Raw genomic sequence first — 19,718 nt, 5'->3', positions numbered from 1 at the left:
CATCACGTGGGTGTGCACGTAAAAGAACCCTTGACATTTGGAATTTGAAATGAGAGTAGATCATTCATTCATTCGTTTTCTCTTTGTGTGTCACCTACAGACCGCAACTATTAAAGGAGCTAGATCTCTATTCTTGGGCACTTAGAAATGGATACAAAATGTAATGAAATGAAATGGGGTTTAACGTCCAACTGTTCTGCTCCGAACTGGGCTAATGAAGATGGCCATACACCATACAGTGTGTTATGAGGGAAATTTTGCCCCGACAGTGGCACTACGGCGTACTCTTATATCGAATTCCAACTGTCAAGGGATCTTTTACATGCATGCCAATGTGTACACAGGACCTCGTTTTTTTTTTTATCCCATCTGAACAACTAGACAGCTGTCCTTGTCAGGCTCTCTGTCCTGCATCACTGACAAGGGGAAACCACGCCGGAAATCTGGATGAACTTTCTCGGCCAATGCAGGGATCGAACACCCGACCTCCAGGCTAGCGAGCCAGGGTCTTACCCATTTTAATGACTAGACAGCTGTCTTGTCAGGCCCTTAATTGTTAGTATCATGACATTAAACTGACATTTGTTTTACGTTTTACAACTAATATCAGGTTTATGTTAGAAAACTAACGTTAGATTTATGTTAGAAAACTAAAGTTAGATTTATGTTATAAAAGTAACATTAGATTTACGTTAGAAAACTAACATTAAATTAACGGTTAAAATTATGACATAAAACTAACATTACATTAACGTTAGAAAACTAACATTATATTAACGTTAGAAAACTAACGTTAGATTTACGTCAGAAAACTAACGTTAGATTTACGTCAGAAAACTAACGTTAGATTTACGTCAGAAAACTAACGTTAGATTTACGTCAGAAAACTAACCATAAACTAACGGTTAGAAACCTGATGTAAAATTTACGTTAGATTAACGTTAGAATTATAACCAATAATACATATATAATTATTATGTCTGAATTCCGACTATATATCAATTGTTAGAATGTGCACACACTTGTAATGTTATTTAATCAAGAAGTATTCAAAGGGAAAAAAAATGGTTAGTAATCCGTCATAAAGTTTACGTTACATTTACGTCATTTTCTGACGTAAAAGTAACCATAACCATTATGACGTAAAAGTAACGTAAATTTAACCAAAGAATTTTACCATTATTGGACGCTAACCAAAATCTAACCATAATGACGTAAACTTTACGTAAATCTAACCATCAATGTTAACTAGGTATTTATTTCTAAACAAGTTACGATGTCGATGACCGAAAGTGACAATCGGCGCAATATGCAATTATAAATAAATAAATATAGCTATAATATCAAATTGTTTATTTTAATAAACTATTATCAATCTTTTATTACAATACATTACAACGAATTGCAACGAAAGTATACATTAGTTTCTTGTCAACAAAAATCACATACACGAGTTATCTCCCGTGAACCTCCGATTTGGGCACAAATCAGCGAGGCTTCTTAAATTCAACTAAATTGTTATATTGTGTTCCACAGTCAACATTTTTGGGGTTATTGGCTGTTATTTTGGAGTTATTGGGTAATTCGACGCAAATTGTTATTATGTGTTATTTTGGAGTTCGGCCTATTGGGTAATACGACGCGCCCTACGTTATCATAATCATGATGCATATATTTGAAATGAATTCCGGTAGTCTTTCAAATAAATTCACCTACAGCGCCCTTTTCTGGCCAGCGGAGAGATCAAAATGTATTATACATTTAAAATAAGTGAGTTTTGTGGGAGGAATCCGGGATTTTAGAAGTGAATTCCGGTGAATTCCGGTGATTGTAAATGATTTCCGGTGAATTCCGGTGATTAGTCTTCCCGCCTGTGGCTGCATATTTTTTTCATTTTGGTCGAAATACGTTTGATTTCAGTTTAATTGATGTAAATGTATCATTATCCAGTCTATTAATGCAATATGTAGTACTTACTTACATATAACCGTCACTGGTGTAATGGAAAGAGATGTTATAAAATGATTTGAAGTCATAACGATTAGCCTATCATAATGATAATAGGCCTACTAATGATATTAAATATGAATTACTATTTTTATTATTAGCCTTTCTTTTGAAACTAAATAAATCGCACATATTTCTTTTTACAATAAAAATCTCAATCAAATGGGTGAGATTTTTCATGGTTTTGAGTTGCTGCTCTTTAAAAGGTTCCAGTCTCACCCCGACCAGTGGAGAGAATGGAGAGGAAAATTAATGGAGAAAGTTGGGAAATCGGGATTGGTCATTGAAGATTTAGACGATTTGGGTGTAGGTGAAATTATAAATTTGTTGTAACAGTAGGCCTACTTCTAGGCCTACTATACAAGTAGTATAACTGTTTAATCATTATTGTCTGGATGACAGTATTGTTCTATATTGGATGTTAATTGGTTTTATTACCAAATTAAGTTTAATTATATGAATGCTATAGATATTTTCTTTCTTTTATTTAGGGGGGGGGGGGGGGAATGAGGACTAGGTTGAAATATACTCTTCAAAAAAAGTAGGGGATATTGAAATGCAAATACCTATGCAGGTTGTGATATGATAAATAGTCATGGACACTTGACATGCTTTGAGAGTATGTTCACAGCTGAAGAACTTATCGCCCCAACAGAACCACTGAGCTGCATATGCGACACGCAATAGCGCCATACACGTGGGAGGGGTTCATTGTCAAATTTGACACTTCAAGGAAGGGTTGATGAAAACTGCTGCTTGCTGGTTTATTCTATCCATGTTTGCTTTCCTATCGGTTCTTGCATAAGATTTACTGTTTAGGGGGATGTGTTCGTCAACGTCAACCGACAACACTGCAAGAATTGGCCGTGGCACTGCAAGAGGAGTGGGTCAGATTGCCCCAAATCGTGATTGGACGGTTGATTAGAAGCATGCCAAGACGAATTGCTGAATGTCGGAGGATTGGTGGAGCAATTACTCATTATTAATTATTAAGACAAAAATCAAAAACGTCCATTTTCACTTTTGACAGTGTATCTCTTTGCGAGTGAAATGGGGCCGTTAGATAAGCCGCCCATATGAAGTGTTTATGTTCTTGTGCAATTGGCCTGTTATTAACATACACTAGTTACCTCTAATAAAAACAGCATTGCATTTCCGCAGTTTTGTATTGTTTCTGAATGTCCCCTACTTTTTTTTAAGAGTATACTAAAGATAATGATAGATTAATATTTATATCACATTTTTTTTATTTTAAAAAGCTCAACCTAAATATCACCCAGCGCTACTAAAATGGGTTGTCCGTCTGTCTAAGTCACACAATTCAGAACGCAACAACTTTGTTTCTAATTGAAGTAGGATGTTCTAATTTGGTGTTGATGTTTGTTTGACGAATGTCTTAATTAGCTGAGTTCAGGCTAAGCAGTTTGGTTTATCAGTACTTTGGGAAACAATAACTTGGATTCAAATTCAGTGAGATTGATGAAATTTGGTCTATAGTTGCAATACATTGGCTAACTTTGATAATGAGCATTTTGTGTTCAGGGTAAAGTAGGTAAGTCTCTAATTCAATATCATCCAAAGTTTTCGACATTGAAAACACAAATTATTTTTGTCCCCCGCCTTTCGAAGAAAGCAGGGGACTATTAAAATGGGTTCGTCCGTCTGTCTGTCCGTCTGTCTGTCCGTCACACTTTTTGGGACACAATAACTCTCTTCCTAATTGAGCTAGAATGTTCAAACTTGGTGTATGTGTTTATTAGGTCAATGCCTTGATGGAGTTCGAAGATGAGCATTTTCCACTTAGGGTAAGCAGAGATAAGCAATTTGATTGGTTGATGCTTTGGGACACGATAACTCTCTTCCTAATTGGGCTAGAATGTTCAAACTTGGTGTATGTGTTGATTAGGTCAATGCCTTGATGGAGTTCGAAGATGAGCATTTTCCGCTTAGGGTAAGCAGAGATAAGCAATTTGATTGGTTGATGCTTTGGGACACGATAACTTTTAATTGAGCTAGAATGTTCAAACGTGGTGTATGTGTTTATTAGGTCAATGCCTTGTGGACACTAAAACCTAATTGAGCTAGAATGTTCAAACTTGGTCTAGGTGTTTATTAGGTCAATGCTTTAATGCAGTTCGAAGATGAGCATTTTCTTTTTAGATTCATTATATCATTACCTTGACTAAGTTCGATGATGAGAATTTTCTGCTTAGGCTAAGGAGCGATAAGCAATTTGATTGGTCAAGAATTTGTAACATAACTCTGTTTTTATTGATGTAGAATGTTTAAACTTGATGTAGATGTTCATTATAATTATAAGTGAATGTCTTGACTGAGTTCAATGATTAACATTTCTCGCTAAAGCTAAGCAGAGCTAAGCAATTTCTTTGACTTTGATTCTATCTGATAAAGAGTGATGAAACTTAGTTTATAGTTGATAGTGAGTTTGATTGCTCAAAACTTTTGAAAAAGATAAATGTGCAATTAATCAACATGTGTCATCGATTTTTTTCCGGGATTTCGGCGGGGGACATCAGCCTCACTGTTGGCTTGTTCAATCTAAATCAACATTGATGTTGTGATAGGAAAAGGTGGGCTTCTGATATCCAATATTTAAGACAAAATAAACATTTTACCATTGGTACATGAATCGTGTACCATAATGTGTTTCAGTGCCATTTGTAACATAGTACTCGAGGAACGAGGCTAGACATATTCCACATGTCATGTCAAACAGTGACGGTATATTCTTATCTGGAGACCATGCGCAATAAATACTATCGGTGTAGACTGGAATAACCAGACCCTAGAGATTGCCATTCGATTGAGACTTCTGGCTTATTTTGCCGAACTTAAAGATACATTATGGGAGATTTTAATAGAGAGTTGGCCATTCTTGCTATAACAGTTCAAAAATAGATGATGAAAGAAGAATATATTGAAAATTTTGGTCAAATTACTTTATTCTGAACAAAGTTATCACCATTGTAATTTTTGACTAGAAATAGGAGTCAACTCTCTCTTCACCGTCTCCGAGAATGGCCCATCATTTGATTGACAGGCGTTAACTCCACCTACATAATCTCGATTATCAAGTAACGTTTTCAATGGCTGTGGTACCGTTAGCCTATTTGGTTTGAGACGGGGGTTGCAATTCAATTCGTATCACATTTATTTTTATTACAAATTAAAAGTAAGACTTTTAATATATAGATAAGAAGCGGAAGTTTGAAAGGAATGGACCAAATCAATGAGGCATAATTATAGCCCACTTCTTGTTAGCCTGCTTGTACTCTTGTATTGTAACTGGTAGGCCAGCGTAACTCCCGAAGCAGACAAATAGGAAACAGTGATCCAATGGGGTTGCAATTCAACTGGGTGGGGTGATGTTAGCTGCGATGTTTATCAATTCCCATATTTTTCTGTAAACGCAAGTGACAAAAGAGCATATAAAACCGACATCCAAACTCTCATTTTAACCACAACTAAACATAATATCAAGGCCGTATATATCAAACTTTCAATCAAATTGACTGACATGCGGCCTCGCTTTACAGCGGCCTCGCTTCGTACACTCTATCATTTAGCCTCGATCTAAAATTTCCGGGAGTATTTAATTTACGACGCCATTTAAAAATTTAATCAATCAATGAAATCCTGTTTAAATCCAAGCCATCCGTGGATCTACAGAGTTGATTTTGTGCTTGTTGTGTAAATAAAGATCTAATTTATAATTTTTATGACATCTGAAGCCTAAATAAAGACTTGGAATAATCAGATTTAGCTCTTGCATGATGTATGTTTAACTGATTTGAAATTACATTAAAAACGGAAACGATTGAATGTAAAACAGTTTATATACATTCATATTACATATACATTACTATATGAGTTGCGACCCACTTGTTTCAATTTCTAGATCCCAAATATTAGCGATTTAGCTCCTTTAAGAAGAGTGTTAATCAATTTTATTGTTTGAGTTGGATGTATAAAGATTTCTATAATGAATTTATGCATATTTTTTTTTTTCTGTTAGAATATCCCTCAAAATCTCTGGTATTTATCTGTATCACTGCATACCAGACAGAAATATTTACTCTCATTGATGAAAGATGAAATAGAAAGAGAGAAGAAAAAGCAAATACCTCGTCAAAATGGTAGGTGTATTTTTGTAGAGAACTATGAATCATTTCTTAGAGAAAGAAATCCATTGTATCACAACATATAAATTACCTTTTCAAATCCTTATGTAATGACTAATTCTGGGTACAATACTTTTATACATGCTTTATCTGTAATTTCTGTATTTATTTATAATTAGAAATTATATCGTCAAAACTTGTCGGTGGAAGTGGCATTATCCTTTTATTTACTGTACTTTAAAGTTACAATTTCATATTTTCTAAGAAAGTCAAAACATAATTATTTCTATGTCTTTTGCTCAATAGGTTGTCAACTCAGTATTATACAATCATAGGTTATCTTTCTCACACTTAAAAATCTTCACACCGGAAATAATAACACAATTACCTCCCAATTACTTCCCTTGTTTTCCTATTCCCCACCATGGAATAGCTATCTTCAAACGTTTGAATTTGAAGTTGAAAATGATATTTTTGCCAATTTCTCAACTGGCAATAGTGAATTATAGGATTAATAGAATTATTCTTTAACAAGGTAGGACTGTTTATAGATACCATCTATTATAGGGCTTTATTTTAATACATTTTAAAAATATAACTTTAAAATATTTAATTGTAACTTTAAAGGAGCTAAATCGCTATTCTTTGCCACCAAGAAATGGACATAAATTGGTTTCAACACATAATAATGTGTTATGAATGTATATAAATTAATTTCTAATTAGTTATGTTCGACGAAATACGTGCCAAATTCAGTGGCAGTCTTTGGCATCTGGTTACTCCAGTCTACACCGGTAGTATTCTCCTGTAGGATATGTTTAGCCTTGTTAATCGAGTTGCTTCGCTCAAAATATTTCTGGCACACGATTCGTGTGCCAATTTTAAAATTTTCATTTGTCTTAGCCTCCTTTAACTTAATGTTTCAGAAACTTTGTTATCACAGTATTTGTCCCAACACCAGTTTACAGAGTTCCATTTAGACAGTATGTTTAAATATGGCGATGATAATCGACTGGCGAGAGAGGTTAGTTTATTCATGAACCCTATAATCCAAATTAATTATAGAACAGTATGAAAAGTGGACCTGAATTTTCATCAGTTGTCTATGATTTAGTGGCTACCTTTGTATGTCAATTGTTTTAAGCCAATAAGATCATGTAATGTTATATTTTATTTTAAACTGAGATTATGAGTAGACATCTTAAAGTTTTTTTTATCTGTGTTTTAGATGATATCAGGTATATTATTATGGTGAACGACCATAATACAAACATAAAGTTTATATTGTGCTGTGCATGCAGAATTGCTTGCTATGTGTAGACATTCAGCATGGGTCTATATGTACTCAGTATTTCCATTATCTCATGCGACTTGATATCCTAGTGCAATGTTGTCATCAATCTTTTAATAGTCCATGGCCCTTATTTACAAAAACTAACATTTATACTACTGTCTGTTCCAAGAGATAACCCGACTCTAAAATTCCTCGCCATTTCTTCAGTTTTTAATTTAAAGCTACGTTTCCAGAAAAGTATTTATCGGGTGGTTATTTCCAATAAAAGTATGGCAATTTTGGTATATATGGAAAGTAGAAATATCCAATCTTACTAGAAAAATAATGGATTCCCTGAAAAACACTCATGGAGCACATACAGGACAAAAATGTACGGGTTTCCCTAATCGACTGCCTGACGATTAGGAGTGTCTGCACGCGTGACATCGAAGGTTGCACGTGGAGATTGAGTGCTTGATGTACAGGGGTGGATCGGGCGATCGCCCGAAGGGCCGGTCAGACAAAAAATGAAAAAAATAATTTTGTCCAATGCGTCTAAAAAAAACTTTTTTCTGCTGAACATTTTATGGGGGGCGGGGGTATTGGACCAGCCATGGAGCGATGAAGATCATGTTGTATGTGGCCGGTGGCTTTAACGGGCCGCCACGCCATCACTGGAGTCTGGAATGGGCTGGTATAATAGACTTTCTGTGCTGGGTGTGGGCCGGAATTCGGAATCTTGCAATGGGGAATCACCCGACACTGTCGCCCGCAAATTTACTAATTATTAAGTCATCTGCACCCTGTTTGTGGGGATATGCCAGAAACGTCTGCCAATGGTTCGTATATCCCAAAAAAATTCAATTTTAAGGCCTCAGCAAAATTTGGTGATAGCTGGTCTGCTGGCTGAATTTGACCTCGCACCCGTTGTGTCACATGACACAAACATGACCTCTTTTGATCGATTTTTATACGCCCACATTTTCATGTGGACGTATATTGTTGTTGCCCCCGTCCGTCCGTCCATCCGTCCACAATTGTTTGTGAACACTCTACAGGTCACAATTTTTATCTGATTTCAATGAAACTTGAAATATAGGTTTATCAACCTAAGATCTCGGTTCCTTTCGATATTGGCATGTATCGGACTATAACTTCATGGATTATGGTCCTTGATTGTACGAAAAATCACGTTTTAAGCATGTGAACACTGTAGAGGTCACAATTTGGGTTAAACTTGAAATGTATGTTTATAACTCACACTCATGTTTATTGGTCGGATTAATATTATGTTCCGTTTTCACCAGCTTATTTCGCAGAATCTGTTCATTAAGCCACTCAGTTTTTGAGAGCAAGGTCTAGAGATATGACATTTTTATAAACACTTTATTAGTTTTTCAAAGTATACAGGTTCTGATCAGCTGTAAATAAATATTCAAAATATATTTATGCAAATTATCTCCCTGTGGCCTTACAGTTTTTAGCGTATAAACTAAATAATAATTATCCGATTGACACAGTATCAATGGCATAATATATACATTGGCACTAGCTATAATAATCATTGGTACAAAATATTATCTTATCCGAATTTAGCTGATATATATCTGGATAGTCCTGGTAAATAAGCAGAGCAATTCGGGAATCGATTTTTGTACCCAGTTTTCCCGCAAATGTTATATAATATTTGTATTTTCTAAACATTTATATAGTGCAGTGGTGATATATAAGATCAACCAAATATTCATGAATCATTTTCAATATATGCTATTTACGAGAAATAGGCAATTTTGTGCGAGTCACTTTTCAAAAGAATAAAATATTGTTCTATTTTCATGAGGGAGCCACGGTGGCTAGGTGGTTAAGACGCTGGCTCGCTAGCCTGGAGGTCGGGTGTTCGATCCCTGCATTGGCCGAGAAAGTTCATCTGGATATTCCGACATGGTTTCCCCTTGTCAGTGGTGCCAGAGGGCCTGATAAGGACAGCTGTCTAGTCCTTCGGATGTGACGATAAACCGAGGTCCCGTGTATACATTGGAATGCACATAAAAGATCCCTTGGCAAATTGAATTCGATATAAGAGTAGGCGATAGTGCCGCTGCTCGGGCAAAATTCCCCTCATAGCACACTGTATGGCGTATGCCCGTCTTCATTAGCCCAGTATAGGAGCAGAACAGTAGGATGTTAAACCCCATTTCATTTCATTTCATTTCTATTTTCATGACATTTACACTACTTGATGCCTACTGCGACTGTTGATTATTGTAGCATTCTTGTCATTAGAAATGGCGTCATTTTGCAAAAGTTGTACCTTTAACCCTTATTATACAAATTTAATTTCAAACGTACCTGTTTGTTTATATTTAAATTTTAAAACTTTTAATTCGAAAAGCACAAATCAATGCGAACATATGAATACATCAGAAGATAGTTTATAACTTTATGCAGTTGTCCAAAAGTACCTTTTTACGTTGTTTTGCCCAACACATCTACAGTGATTTTGAAAAAAAAACCAGACATATTTTCAACCCTTGAAGCAAACATGTTTTTTTTTTCTAAAGAGTGTTATTTGATACCATTTAATAATACTGTTTACTAATTTCCTTTAAGTAATATTCAGTGGCGGCGCCAGCCGTCGGGGGATTGAGGGGCAAAGCTGGGGAAAGTCCAAGGTTAAGGGGGCAAAAACACCAGCTTCAACTAGGGGTAGGGGGGTCTCTTCCAGACAATTTTGAAAACAGGCTGCCGGAAATGCAGCCTGGCAGTATTTCATGCACTGATCGTTGAGGTAAAGTGTCAAACTTGCGAACCACGACAAAGCCCAATAACGAGCGCGAAATGGGAGACCTTCCACAGAAAATTTTGAAAAATAGACTGCGGGGAAACCTGTCTGACAGTATTCAGTCAGGCACCGATTGTTGTGATAAATAGATCTGACCAGATACCGTCCGTCGTCTGATCACTGGTTTATCCGACCAGAGAATAAAACGTCAAACGAACGGACTTGCGAACCTCAACGAAGTCCCTTTGTGAGTGCCAAAGTAGTGAGACCGGGGACCTCCCCAAGAAAATTTTAAAAATAGACTGTTGGAAATGCTGTCTGACAGTATTCAGGCACCGATTGTAGAGATAAATAGAGCTGATCAGATGCAGTCTGTCGCCTGATCACTAGTCTATTCGACCCCAGAGAGGAAAGTGTCAAATGAATGAACCTCAACGAAGCCCCCCAAAATTTGGAAAAACTGACTGTCGGAAATGCAGTCTGGCAGTGTTTCAGGCATTGATCGTCGAGATAAATAGAGCTTACCAGTACCGCCTGTCACCAAATCACTAGTTTATCCGACCAGACAGGAAAGTGTCAAACGGACGGAGTGAGTGACTCAAAGTTAATGAATATTTTTGCCACGATATTTTGTGACGTAGACTGCCGGAAATGCAACATTTCGGACACTGGTCTTCGAGATAAATAGAGCTGACCAGATACTTTTGGTCGCCAAATCACCAGCTTATCCAAAAAGAGAGGGTGGTGTCAAACGAACGGAGTGAGTGTATTGAGGGAATGCATATTCTCGCAGCATTGACCTATACCCAAAAACTTTGAAAATCGTAAAAAGCACTTCATAGTAGGTTTACAGCAGGATACGCTTGGTAAGATATCACTCAGACTCTACAACATGCAAGTCAATGTCTGAGTCAGGATGTGGGATTTAATCACCGCAGAAGGTATTGATTACCGAAAAGTATCACAAATAATTATTGGGGGGGGGGGCAAACAGAGGGCAGACCAGATTTATGCGTGGGGGGGGGGGGGGATGCTGTCCCCCCCACCCTTGGTGCCGCCACTGGTAATATTGTGTAGATATACGATCTTGCACTGGTCACTCTGTAAGGGTTCCACACGTCAACATGGTATCATAAATGACCATTTCGTCTGAATATGTATCATGCTCATGGGAATGTGACGTTCGTTAAAGGATAACGGGCACCGGTGAAACCCGTCACGACTGCATCACAGTTAAAGTTTTCCATATATTTCTGAGCTGTTTCTAAACCTCCTTTTTTTTGCAAAATAAATACCGGTATTTTAATATTCCCCACAGTTCACTGCTGGATCATAGATATCCATAGTATTGTTATTGGACAAAAGTTCAGAATTGTTTCAGATATTACGCTAGAAAAGACAAAAAAGTGAATCTTCGAAAATATAACCCCTTGAATGATTGATTATTGTTATCTACACTATATTATTTCAAGATGAAAATTACGCAAGATGTCAAGGAATGAACCAAACTATTTTTATGTAGTTATTTCGAGAAACAGAATTATTTACAAAATATAAGTTCAAAAAACAAGATTTCCTACGCATTAATTACATTCGTAATATCCGTTTTAAAGGAGGGCCCATCTAAAAAAAAAACGGAAAAGGACAAAATTATATAATAAGCGAGACCATCTACAGTCACATATGCCGTGTTCTGCGTTGCATAACCTTGATTGAAGATATGAAATGAAATGATGGAATTAATGTTTAATGGCACACCAGCATCAACCAGGGGATAATCCAGGCATAATTATTATATAAAAATTGCTTTACTTTTGTTGTAGGCTTCATGAGAAATTAGGTTACATATACAATTAGTCTGATCATTACTCCAGCCTAAATTCAACTTTAAATTTTCTCAAAGCAAAGTCTTAAGCAACGGAATAACTTACATTAACTATGCAATTACTTTTGCATATTATGGACCGAGTTATTATTATGTACGCCTATAGCCTCCTTCCAAATTTCCATCACGTGCAGTTCAGGATAAAATTTGTATTTAGTTTATACCAATATCAAAACGCTGCACCTCTCGGGGCCAATTAAATATTCAAGTCAGTTGGACAAACAACTGTGGTCTTGGATTCTGTAAAACTAAAAGTTATATTCTACTGGGCAGAAACAACTTCCTTAACATCCAAGTAGGCTGAAACGGGCAGTGTGAAGTTAGGTCGATTTTCGTTCTTCGATATTGGCGAAATAACGAAAAACAACTAGCTCGTTTTTCGATTTTGGCGAATGTCGAAAAACGAGCTATTCGTTTTTCGATATTCAAACTTGAATCTCAAAAAAGCAGATTTGATGGATGTATATCTACAGAATGTCTCGAAAACACATCTTATTAAATATGTTTTCTAAAACGAACTAAAGATATCATAAATGAGTAGCTCGTTTTTCGATATTCAAACTTGAATCTCAAAAAAGTAGATTCGCCAATATCAAAAAACGAGGAGAAATATCAGTTTTATGTGAATCCACTGCTCATCCATCCTCATTTATGATATTTTTAGTTCGTTTTAGAATACATGTACTTATATAATCAAATGTGTTTTGGAGACATTCTGTATATACATGATTAAAATCTGTATTTTTGACATTCAAGCCTGAATATCGAAAAACGAGTAGATTGTTTTTCGAGATTCGCCAATATCAAAAAACAAGGAGAAAGAGCAGTTTTTATGTGAATACACTGCTCAGGCATCTTCTATTACGATATATTTAGTTCGTTTTACAAAACTGATTTAATCAAATGTGTTTTGGAGACATTCTGTCGATGTACATCCATTAAATCTACTTTTTTGAGATTCAAGTTTGAATATCGAAAAACGAGTAGCTCGATTTTCGAGATTCGCCAATATCAAAAAACAATGAGAAATATCAGTTTTATGTGAATCCACTGCTCAGGCATCCTCATTTATGATATCTTTAGTTTGTTTTAGAAAATGTATTTAATCAAATGTGTTTTGGAGAAATTCTGTAGATATACATCCATCAAATCTGCTTTTTTGAGATTCAAGCCTCAATATCAAAAACAGGTAGAAAGAGTAGTTTTTATGTGAATCCACTGCTCAGGCATCCTCATTAATGATATCTTTAGTTCGTTTTACAAAACTGATTAAATCAAATGTGTTTTGGAGATATTCTGTAAATGTTATTCCATTAAATCTGCTTTTTTGAGATTCAAGTTTGAATATCGAAAAACGAGTAGCTTGTTTTTCGAGATTCGCCAATATAAAAAAAACAAGGAGAAAGAGCAGTTTTTATGTGAATACACTGCTCAGGCATCCTCTATTACGATATATTTAGTTCGTTTTACAAAACTGATTTAATCAAATGTGTTTTGGAGGCATTCTGTTGATGTACATCCATTAAATCTACTTTTTATACGCCCACATTGAAATGTGGACGTATATTGCCGTCGCCCCCTTCCGTTCGTCTGTCGGTCGGTCGGTCCGTCCGTCCATCGTCCACAATTTCTTTTGAACGCTCTAACGCCAAAAGTTATCATCCAATTTTTTTAAAATTGATATATGTTGTTTACATTAGTGAGACGAAGAAGCCTATTTAATTTCAATAAATTCCGTTTATTAAGTCTAGAGTTATGGCCCTTGTTTTACTTTTTTGAACCTTGTGAACGCTCTAATGCCAAAAGTTAACATACGATCTTTGTGAAATTTATATGCAATATTTAAGTTAGAGAATCGAAGAAGCCTATTGAATTTTAACAATTTCTGTTTATTATGTCTAGAGTTATGGCCCTTGTTTCACTTTATTGAACCTTGTGAACACTCTAACGTCAAAAGTTATCATCCTATCTTTCTGAAAATTATATGCATTATTTAAATTAGTGAGACGAAGAATCCTATTGAATTTCAGCAATTTTCGTTTATTACCTCTAGAGTTATGGCCCTTGTTTCACTTTATTGATCCTTGTGAACGCTCTAACGCAAAAAGTTATCACCCGATCTTTGTGAAATTTATATGTATAATTTAAATTAGTGAAACGAAAAAGCCTATTGGATTTCAGCAATTTACAATAATTACTTCTAGAGTTATTGCTCTTGTTTCACTTTGTTAAACTCTATTAATGCTCGATTGATGATAGTTATCATCCAATATGTATGAAATTTATATGCATCATTTAAATTTGTGAAACAGGTCTATTGAATTTCAGCAATTTCCGTCAATAATTTCTAGAGTTATGGCGATTGTGAATGTTTGAATGACAAAAGTCATCATGTGATCTGTATGAAATTTATATGCATTATTTAAATTAGTCAAACGAAAAAGCCTGTCAAATTTCAACAATTTCTATAGATTACTTCCAGAGTTGAGACCCTTGTTTCAGTTTGTAGAACCTTGTAAACCCTCAAACCTCAAAATTTATAATCTGATCTGTATGGAACTGTTTTGTAAAGGCCCCCAATTACCTACAAAGGAATAAATATGCGACAACCCTTGACGACCGCTCGGACGATTTAGCTGCTGTGGGCGTATGTTTTGTTGCCTGGCAACCTATCTTTTGAGATTCAAGTTTGAATATCAAAAAACGAGTAGTTCATTTTTCGAGATTCGCCCAATATCAAAAAAACAAGGAGAAATATCAGTTTTATGTGAATCCACTGCTCAGACATCCTCATTTATGATATTTTTAGTTCGTTTTAGAATATTTATATAATCAAATGTGTTTTGGAGACATTCTGTAGATATACATGATTAAAATCTGTATTTTACAAAACTGATTTAAACAAATGTGTTTTGGAGACATTCTGTCTATGTACATCCATTAAATCTACTTTTTTGAGATTCAAGTTTGAATATTGAAAAACGAGAAGCTCGTTTTTCGAGATTCGCCAATATCTAAAAACAAGGAGAAATATCAGTTTTATGTGAATCCACTGCTCAGACATCCTCATTTATGATATCTTTAGTTCGTTTTAGAAAACGTATTTAACCAAATGTGTTTTGGAGAAATTCTTTAGATATACATCCATCAAATCTGCTTTTTTGAGATTCAAGCCTGAATATCGAAAAACGAGTAGCTCGTTTGTCAATATTGGCTAATATCAAAAAACAGGTAGAAAGAGTAGTTTTTTTATGTGAATCCATTCTCAGGCATTCTTATTAATGATATCTTTAGTTCGTTTTACAAAACTAATTTAATAAAATGTATTTTGCACGAGTAGCTCGTTTTTCGAGATTCGCCAATATCAAAAAACAAGAAGAAAGAGGTTTTTTATGTGAATCCACTGCTCAGGCATCCTCTATTACGATATATTTAGTTCGTTTTACAAAACTGATTACACTGCTCAGGCATCCTCATTTATGATATCTTTAGTTCGTTTTAGAAAACGTATTTAATCAAATGTGTTTTGGAGACATTCTGTAGATATACATCCATCAATGTGCTGTTTTGAGATTCAAGCCTGAATATTGAAAAACGAGCTAACATTTTTCGACATTCGCCAATATCAAAAAAGAAGAAGAAAGAGTAATTTTTATGTGAATCCACTGCTCAGGCATCCTCATTAATGACATCTTTAGTCTGTTTTACAAAACTGATTTAATCAAATGTGTTTTGGAGACATTCTGTAGATATACAACCATCAAATCTGCTTTTTTGAGATTCAAGTTTGAATATCGAAAAACGAGTAGCTTGTTTTTCAACATGAGCCAAAATCAAAAAACAAGTAGAAAGAGTAGTTTTTATGTGAATCCACTGCTCAGGCATCCTCATTAATGATATCTTTAGTTTGCTTTACAAAACTGATTTAATCAAATGTGTTTTGGAGATATTCTGTAGATGTAATTCCATTAAATCTGCTTTTTTGAGATTCAAGTTTGAATCCAGTATAAAAAAAACAAGAAGAAAGAGGTTTTTTATGTGAATCCACTGCTCAGGCATCCTCTGTTACGATATATTTAGTTTGTTTTACAAAACTGATTTAATCAAATGTGTTTTGCACGAGTAGCTTGTTTTTCGAGATTCGCCAATATCAAAAAACGACATATCAGTTTTATGTGAATCCACTGCTCAGGCATCCTCATTTATGATATTTTTAGTTCGTTTTAGAATACTTATATAATCAAATGTGTTTTGGAGACATTCTGTATATATACATGATTAAAATCTGTATTTTTGACATTCAAGCCTGAATATCGAAAAACGAATAGCTCGTTTTTCGAGATTCGCCAAAATATCAAAAAGCAAGGTGAAATAATAATGATAATAATAATAATAATAACTAGACCTGCAAGCAGCACTGAACCGGCTTTCAGGAATCAGACAGGAAGTGTGTCATACAATAGCCCATTTATCGAGCTACCAAACGATACTTTAGATGTTTTGATCCGGTCACACCCGACGGTGAAATCCCGATTGTTGCAAGAGCACCGATTTTTTTTACTGTCTTTTTTTTTTAAATATCGAATATTTATTTGACTTCTTCCTGTTTACGGATCATTATCGGGATAGATTTAACAAGTGGTATGGGAACTTAATTTCCTGTACCAGAAGTTTCAGAAAGATCCATTGGACAGTTTTACCTCCCTTATACCATTAGAAGCAGATTTACAGATATAACGATTTTTCGACTTCTTTTCAAAGAGTGTGGCCCTTTTGGACCATTTATACTATATTGAGGCTTTCACACCATAGACCACCTTAGGACTCTAAGTAACAGAAGTTTAAGAAAGGAAATAAGAGAAGTTTTCGAAATAAAAGCGTCTGAATTGGCTCCAAAAAGGAAAATAATAGATTTTCAGCGTTCCATTATATATTGCCTAACCCGCGAATTTTTACCATTTAGATCTCATAAGATTGTCCATTTTTCGAACTATCCAATGACACTTTAGTTGTTTTGATTCGGTGAAATCTGGCGTAATAATCACTTTTTTCGCAAGATCTCCATTTTTTTAATTTTTAGGGTTTTTTTTTCTCAAAATATCAGAAATTTTTTCGACTACATGTACTTCCGTTTTTTGGATCATTGTCGGGATAGCTTAAACAAGTTGTTTGGTTACCTTACCTTCTGTACAAGAAGTTTCAGAATAATCCATTCAGCTGTTTTCCAAAGAAAGAAAATTAGAAGATCATTTTCAGTAATCTAAGGATTTTTCAACTTTTTTCCAAGATTGAGGCTCTTTTTGGACCACTTATATTATTTCAATGCTTTTATTGTTGGACTCACGCCATAGCCCACCCATAGGACTCTGCGTTAAAAAAGTTTCAGAAAAATCGGAGTTGTCGTTTTCGAGAAAAAGACGTCTAAAATGGCTCAAAAAACGGAAAATACTAGATTTTCGGTGTACCACAATTTATTTTCTAACCATCGAAATCGTACCATTGAGATGACATATAATAGTCCATTAATGGGGCTATCCAAAGACACTTTACTTCTTTTGATCCGGTAATATCTGACCGAGAAACAAATTAAAAACATGATATTTCGTACAATCAGGAGGCATAATCGAGGACGTTATGGTCAGATATGCGCTAATATTGATATTCAATAATCACGTTTTAAGTTTCATCAAAATCGGATACAAATTGTAACTTTCAGAGAGCCAATAACCTAAAACGTAATTTTTCGTACAATCAGGGACTATAATCCCAGAAGTCACAATCCGATATGCACTAATAACTAAAGGAACCAAGATCATTGATATAGAAACATATAAAGATTTATCAAAATCAGATAAAAATTGCAACATACTTTTATAATATTTCTTGTGTACAAAGACTGAGGAGCAGTCATTTTGTTGGGCAGTTTCGGGCTGATTTTCACGAAATTGTGACCTAGAGGCACCACAAGCTAAAAACATGAGGGGTCATAACCAAATGGAACCAATATTTTGGGGTTATAAACATACATTTCATGTTTTATCAAAATCAGATAAAAAAAATACTTTTACACAATTTGCATACACAGGGACAGTGTCCATTTTGTCAGGTACATGTAGTATCAGTCTGATTTTCAAGAAATTTGAATGGAACTATTAAGATGTTAAGGTGAAATAATATATTTAAATGGTTTTTAAAATTGAATACAAAAGTGTTTTGGAGATATTCTGTAGATGTAATTCCATTAAATCTGCTTTTTTGAGATTCAAGTTTGAATATCGAAAAACGAGTAGCTCATTTTTCGACATTCGCCAGTATCAAAAAACAAGAAGAAAGAGTTTTTTTTATGTGAATCCACTGCTCAGGCATCCTCTATTACGATATATTTAGTTCGTTTTACAAAACTGATTTAATCAAATGTGTTTTGCATGAGTAGCTCGTTTTTCGAGGTTCGCCAATATCAAAAAACAAGGAGAAATATCAGTTTAATGTGAATCCATTGCTCAGGCGTCCTCATTTATGATATTTTTATATCGTTTTAGAATATTTATATAATCAAATGTGTTTTGGAGACATTCTGTATACATACATGATTAAAATCTGTATTTTTGACATTCAAGTCTGAATATCGAAAAACGAGTAGCTCGTTTTTCGAGATTCGCCAATATCAAAAAACAAGGAGAAAGAGCAGTTTTTATGTGAATACACTGCTCAGGCATCCTCTATTACGATATATTTAGTTTGTTTTACAAAACTGATTTAATCAAATGTGTTTTGGAGACATTCTGTCGATGTACGTCCATTAAATCTACTTTTTTGAGTTTCAAGTTTGAATATGGAAAAACGAGTAGCTCGATTTTCGAGATTCGCCAATATCAAAAAAACAAGGAGAAATATCAGTTTTATGTGAATCCACTGCTCAGGCATCCTCATTTATGATATATTTAGTTCGTTTTACAAAACTGATTTAATCAAATGTGTTTTGGGGACATTCTGTAGATATACAACCATCAAATCTGCTTTTTTGAGATTCAAGTTTGAATATCGAAAAAATGATTTTCGAGATTCGCCAATATCAAAAAACAAGGAGAAATATCAGTTTTATGTGAATCCACTGCTCAGGCATCCTCATTTATGATATCTTTAGTTCGTTTTACAAAACTGATTTAATCAAATGTGTTTTGGAGACATTCTGTAGATATTCAACCATCAAATCTCCTTTTTTATTATGCCGTCGCCCCTGTCCGTCCGGACGTCTGTCTGTCCGTCCGTCCGTCCGTCCACAATTTGTTTGTGGACACTCTACAGGTCACAATTCTTATCCGATTTTAACGAAACTTGAAATGTAGGTGTATCTCCAAAAGATCTCGGATGCTTTCGATATTGGCATGTATCGGATCGAAACTTCATGGATTATGGCCCCTGTTTGTACGAAAAATCACGATTTTGGCTTGTGGACCCTATAGGGGTCACAATTTTTATCCGATTTTGTTGAATCTTTAAATGTAAGTTTATTACCCAAAGATATCAGTTCCTTTCGATATTCGCGCATATCGGACCGTAACTTCCTGAATTATGGCCTCTGATTGTACGAAAAATCGCGTTTTTAGCTTGTGGACCCTATAGAGGTCA

At 35.0% G+C, this 19,718-nt stretch overlaps 1 protein-coding gene across 4 annotated transcripts in view; it reads left to right on the top strand.

The window, feature by feature from the left end:
* Nucleotides 1–1,458: 1,458 nt before the first annotated feature.
* The window catches only part of LOC126820265 (uncharacterized), a 29,498-nt gene continuing 11,238 nt past the window's right edge, over nt 1,459–19,718 (top strand). The window contains exons 1-4 of one of the 4 annotated variants that reach the window (XM_050548121.2): nt 1,459–1,579; nt 2,214–2,313; nt 6,044–6,164; nt 7,076–7,173. In XM_050548121.2, the coding sequence (XP_050404078.1) occupies nt 2,260–2,313; nt 6,044–6,164; nt 7,076–7,173 (273 nt within the window). In that variant the 5' untranslated portion in view covers nt 1,459–1,579; nt 2,214–2,259. Of the gene's footprint in view, nt 2,314–3,350; nt 3,560–6,043; nt 6,165–7,075; nt 7,174–19,718 lie in introns of those variants that run through there. The other 3 variants (XM_050548122.2, XM_050548117.2, XM_050548123.2) reach the window with 3 other exon arrangements.

Source organism: Patella vulgata, chromosome 5 (genome assembly GCF_932274485.2).
Source record: "Patella vulgata chromosome 5, xgPatVulg1.2, whole genome shotgun sequence".
In the NCBI taxonomy this organism is placed as follows: domain Eukaryota; kingdom Metazoa; phylum Mollusca; class Gastropoda; family Patellidae; genus Patella; species Patella vulgata.
Note: the sequence above shows the minus strand (reverse complement) of the source record. Positions and strands in the feature narration are given on the sequence as shown.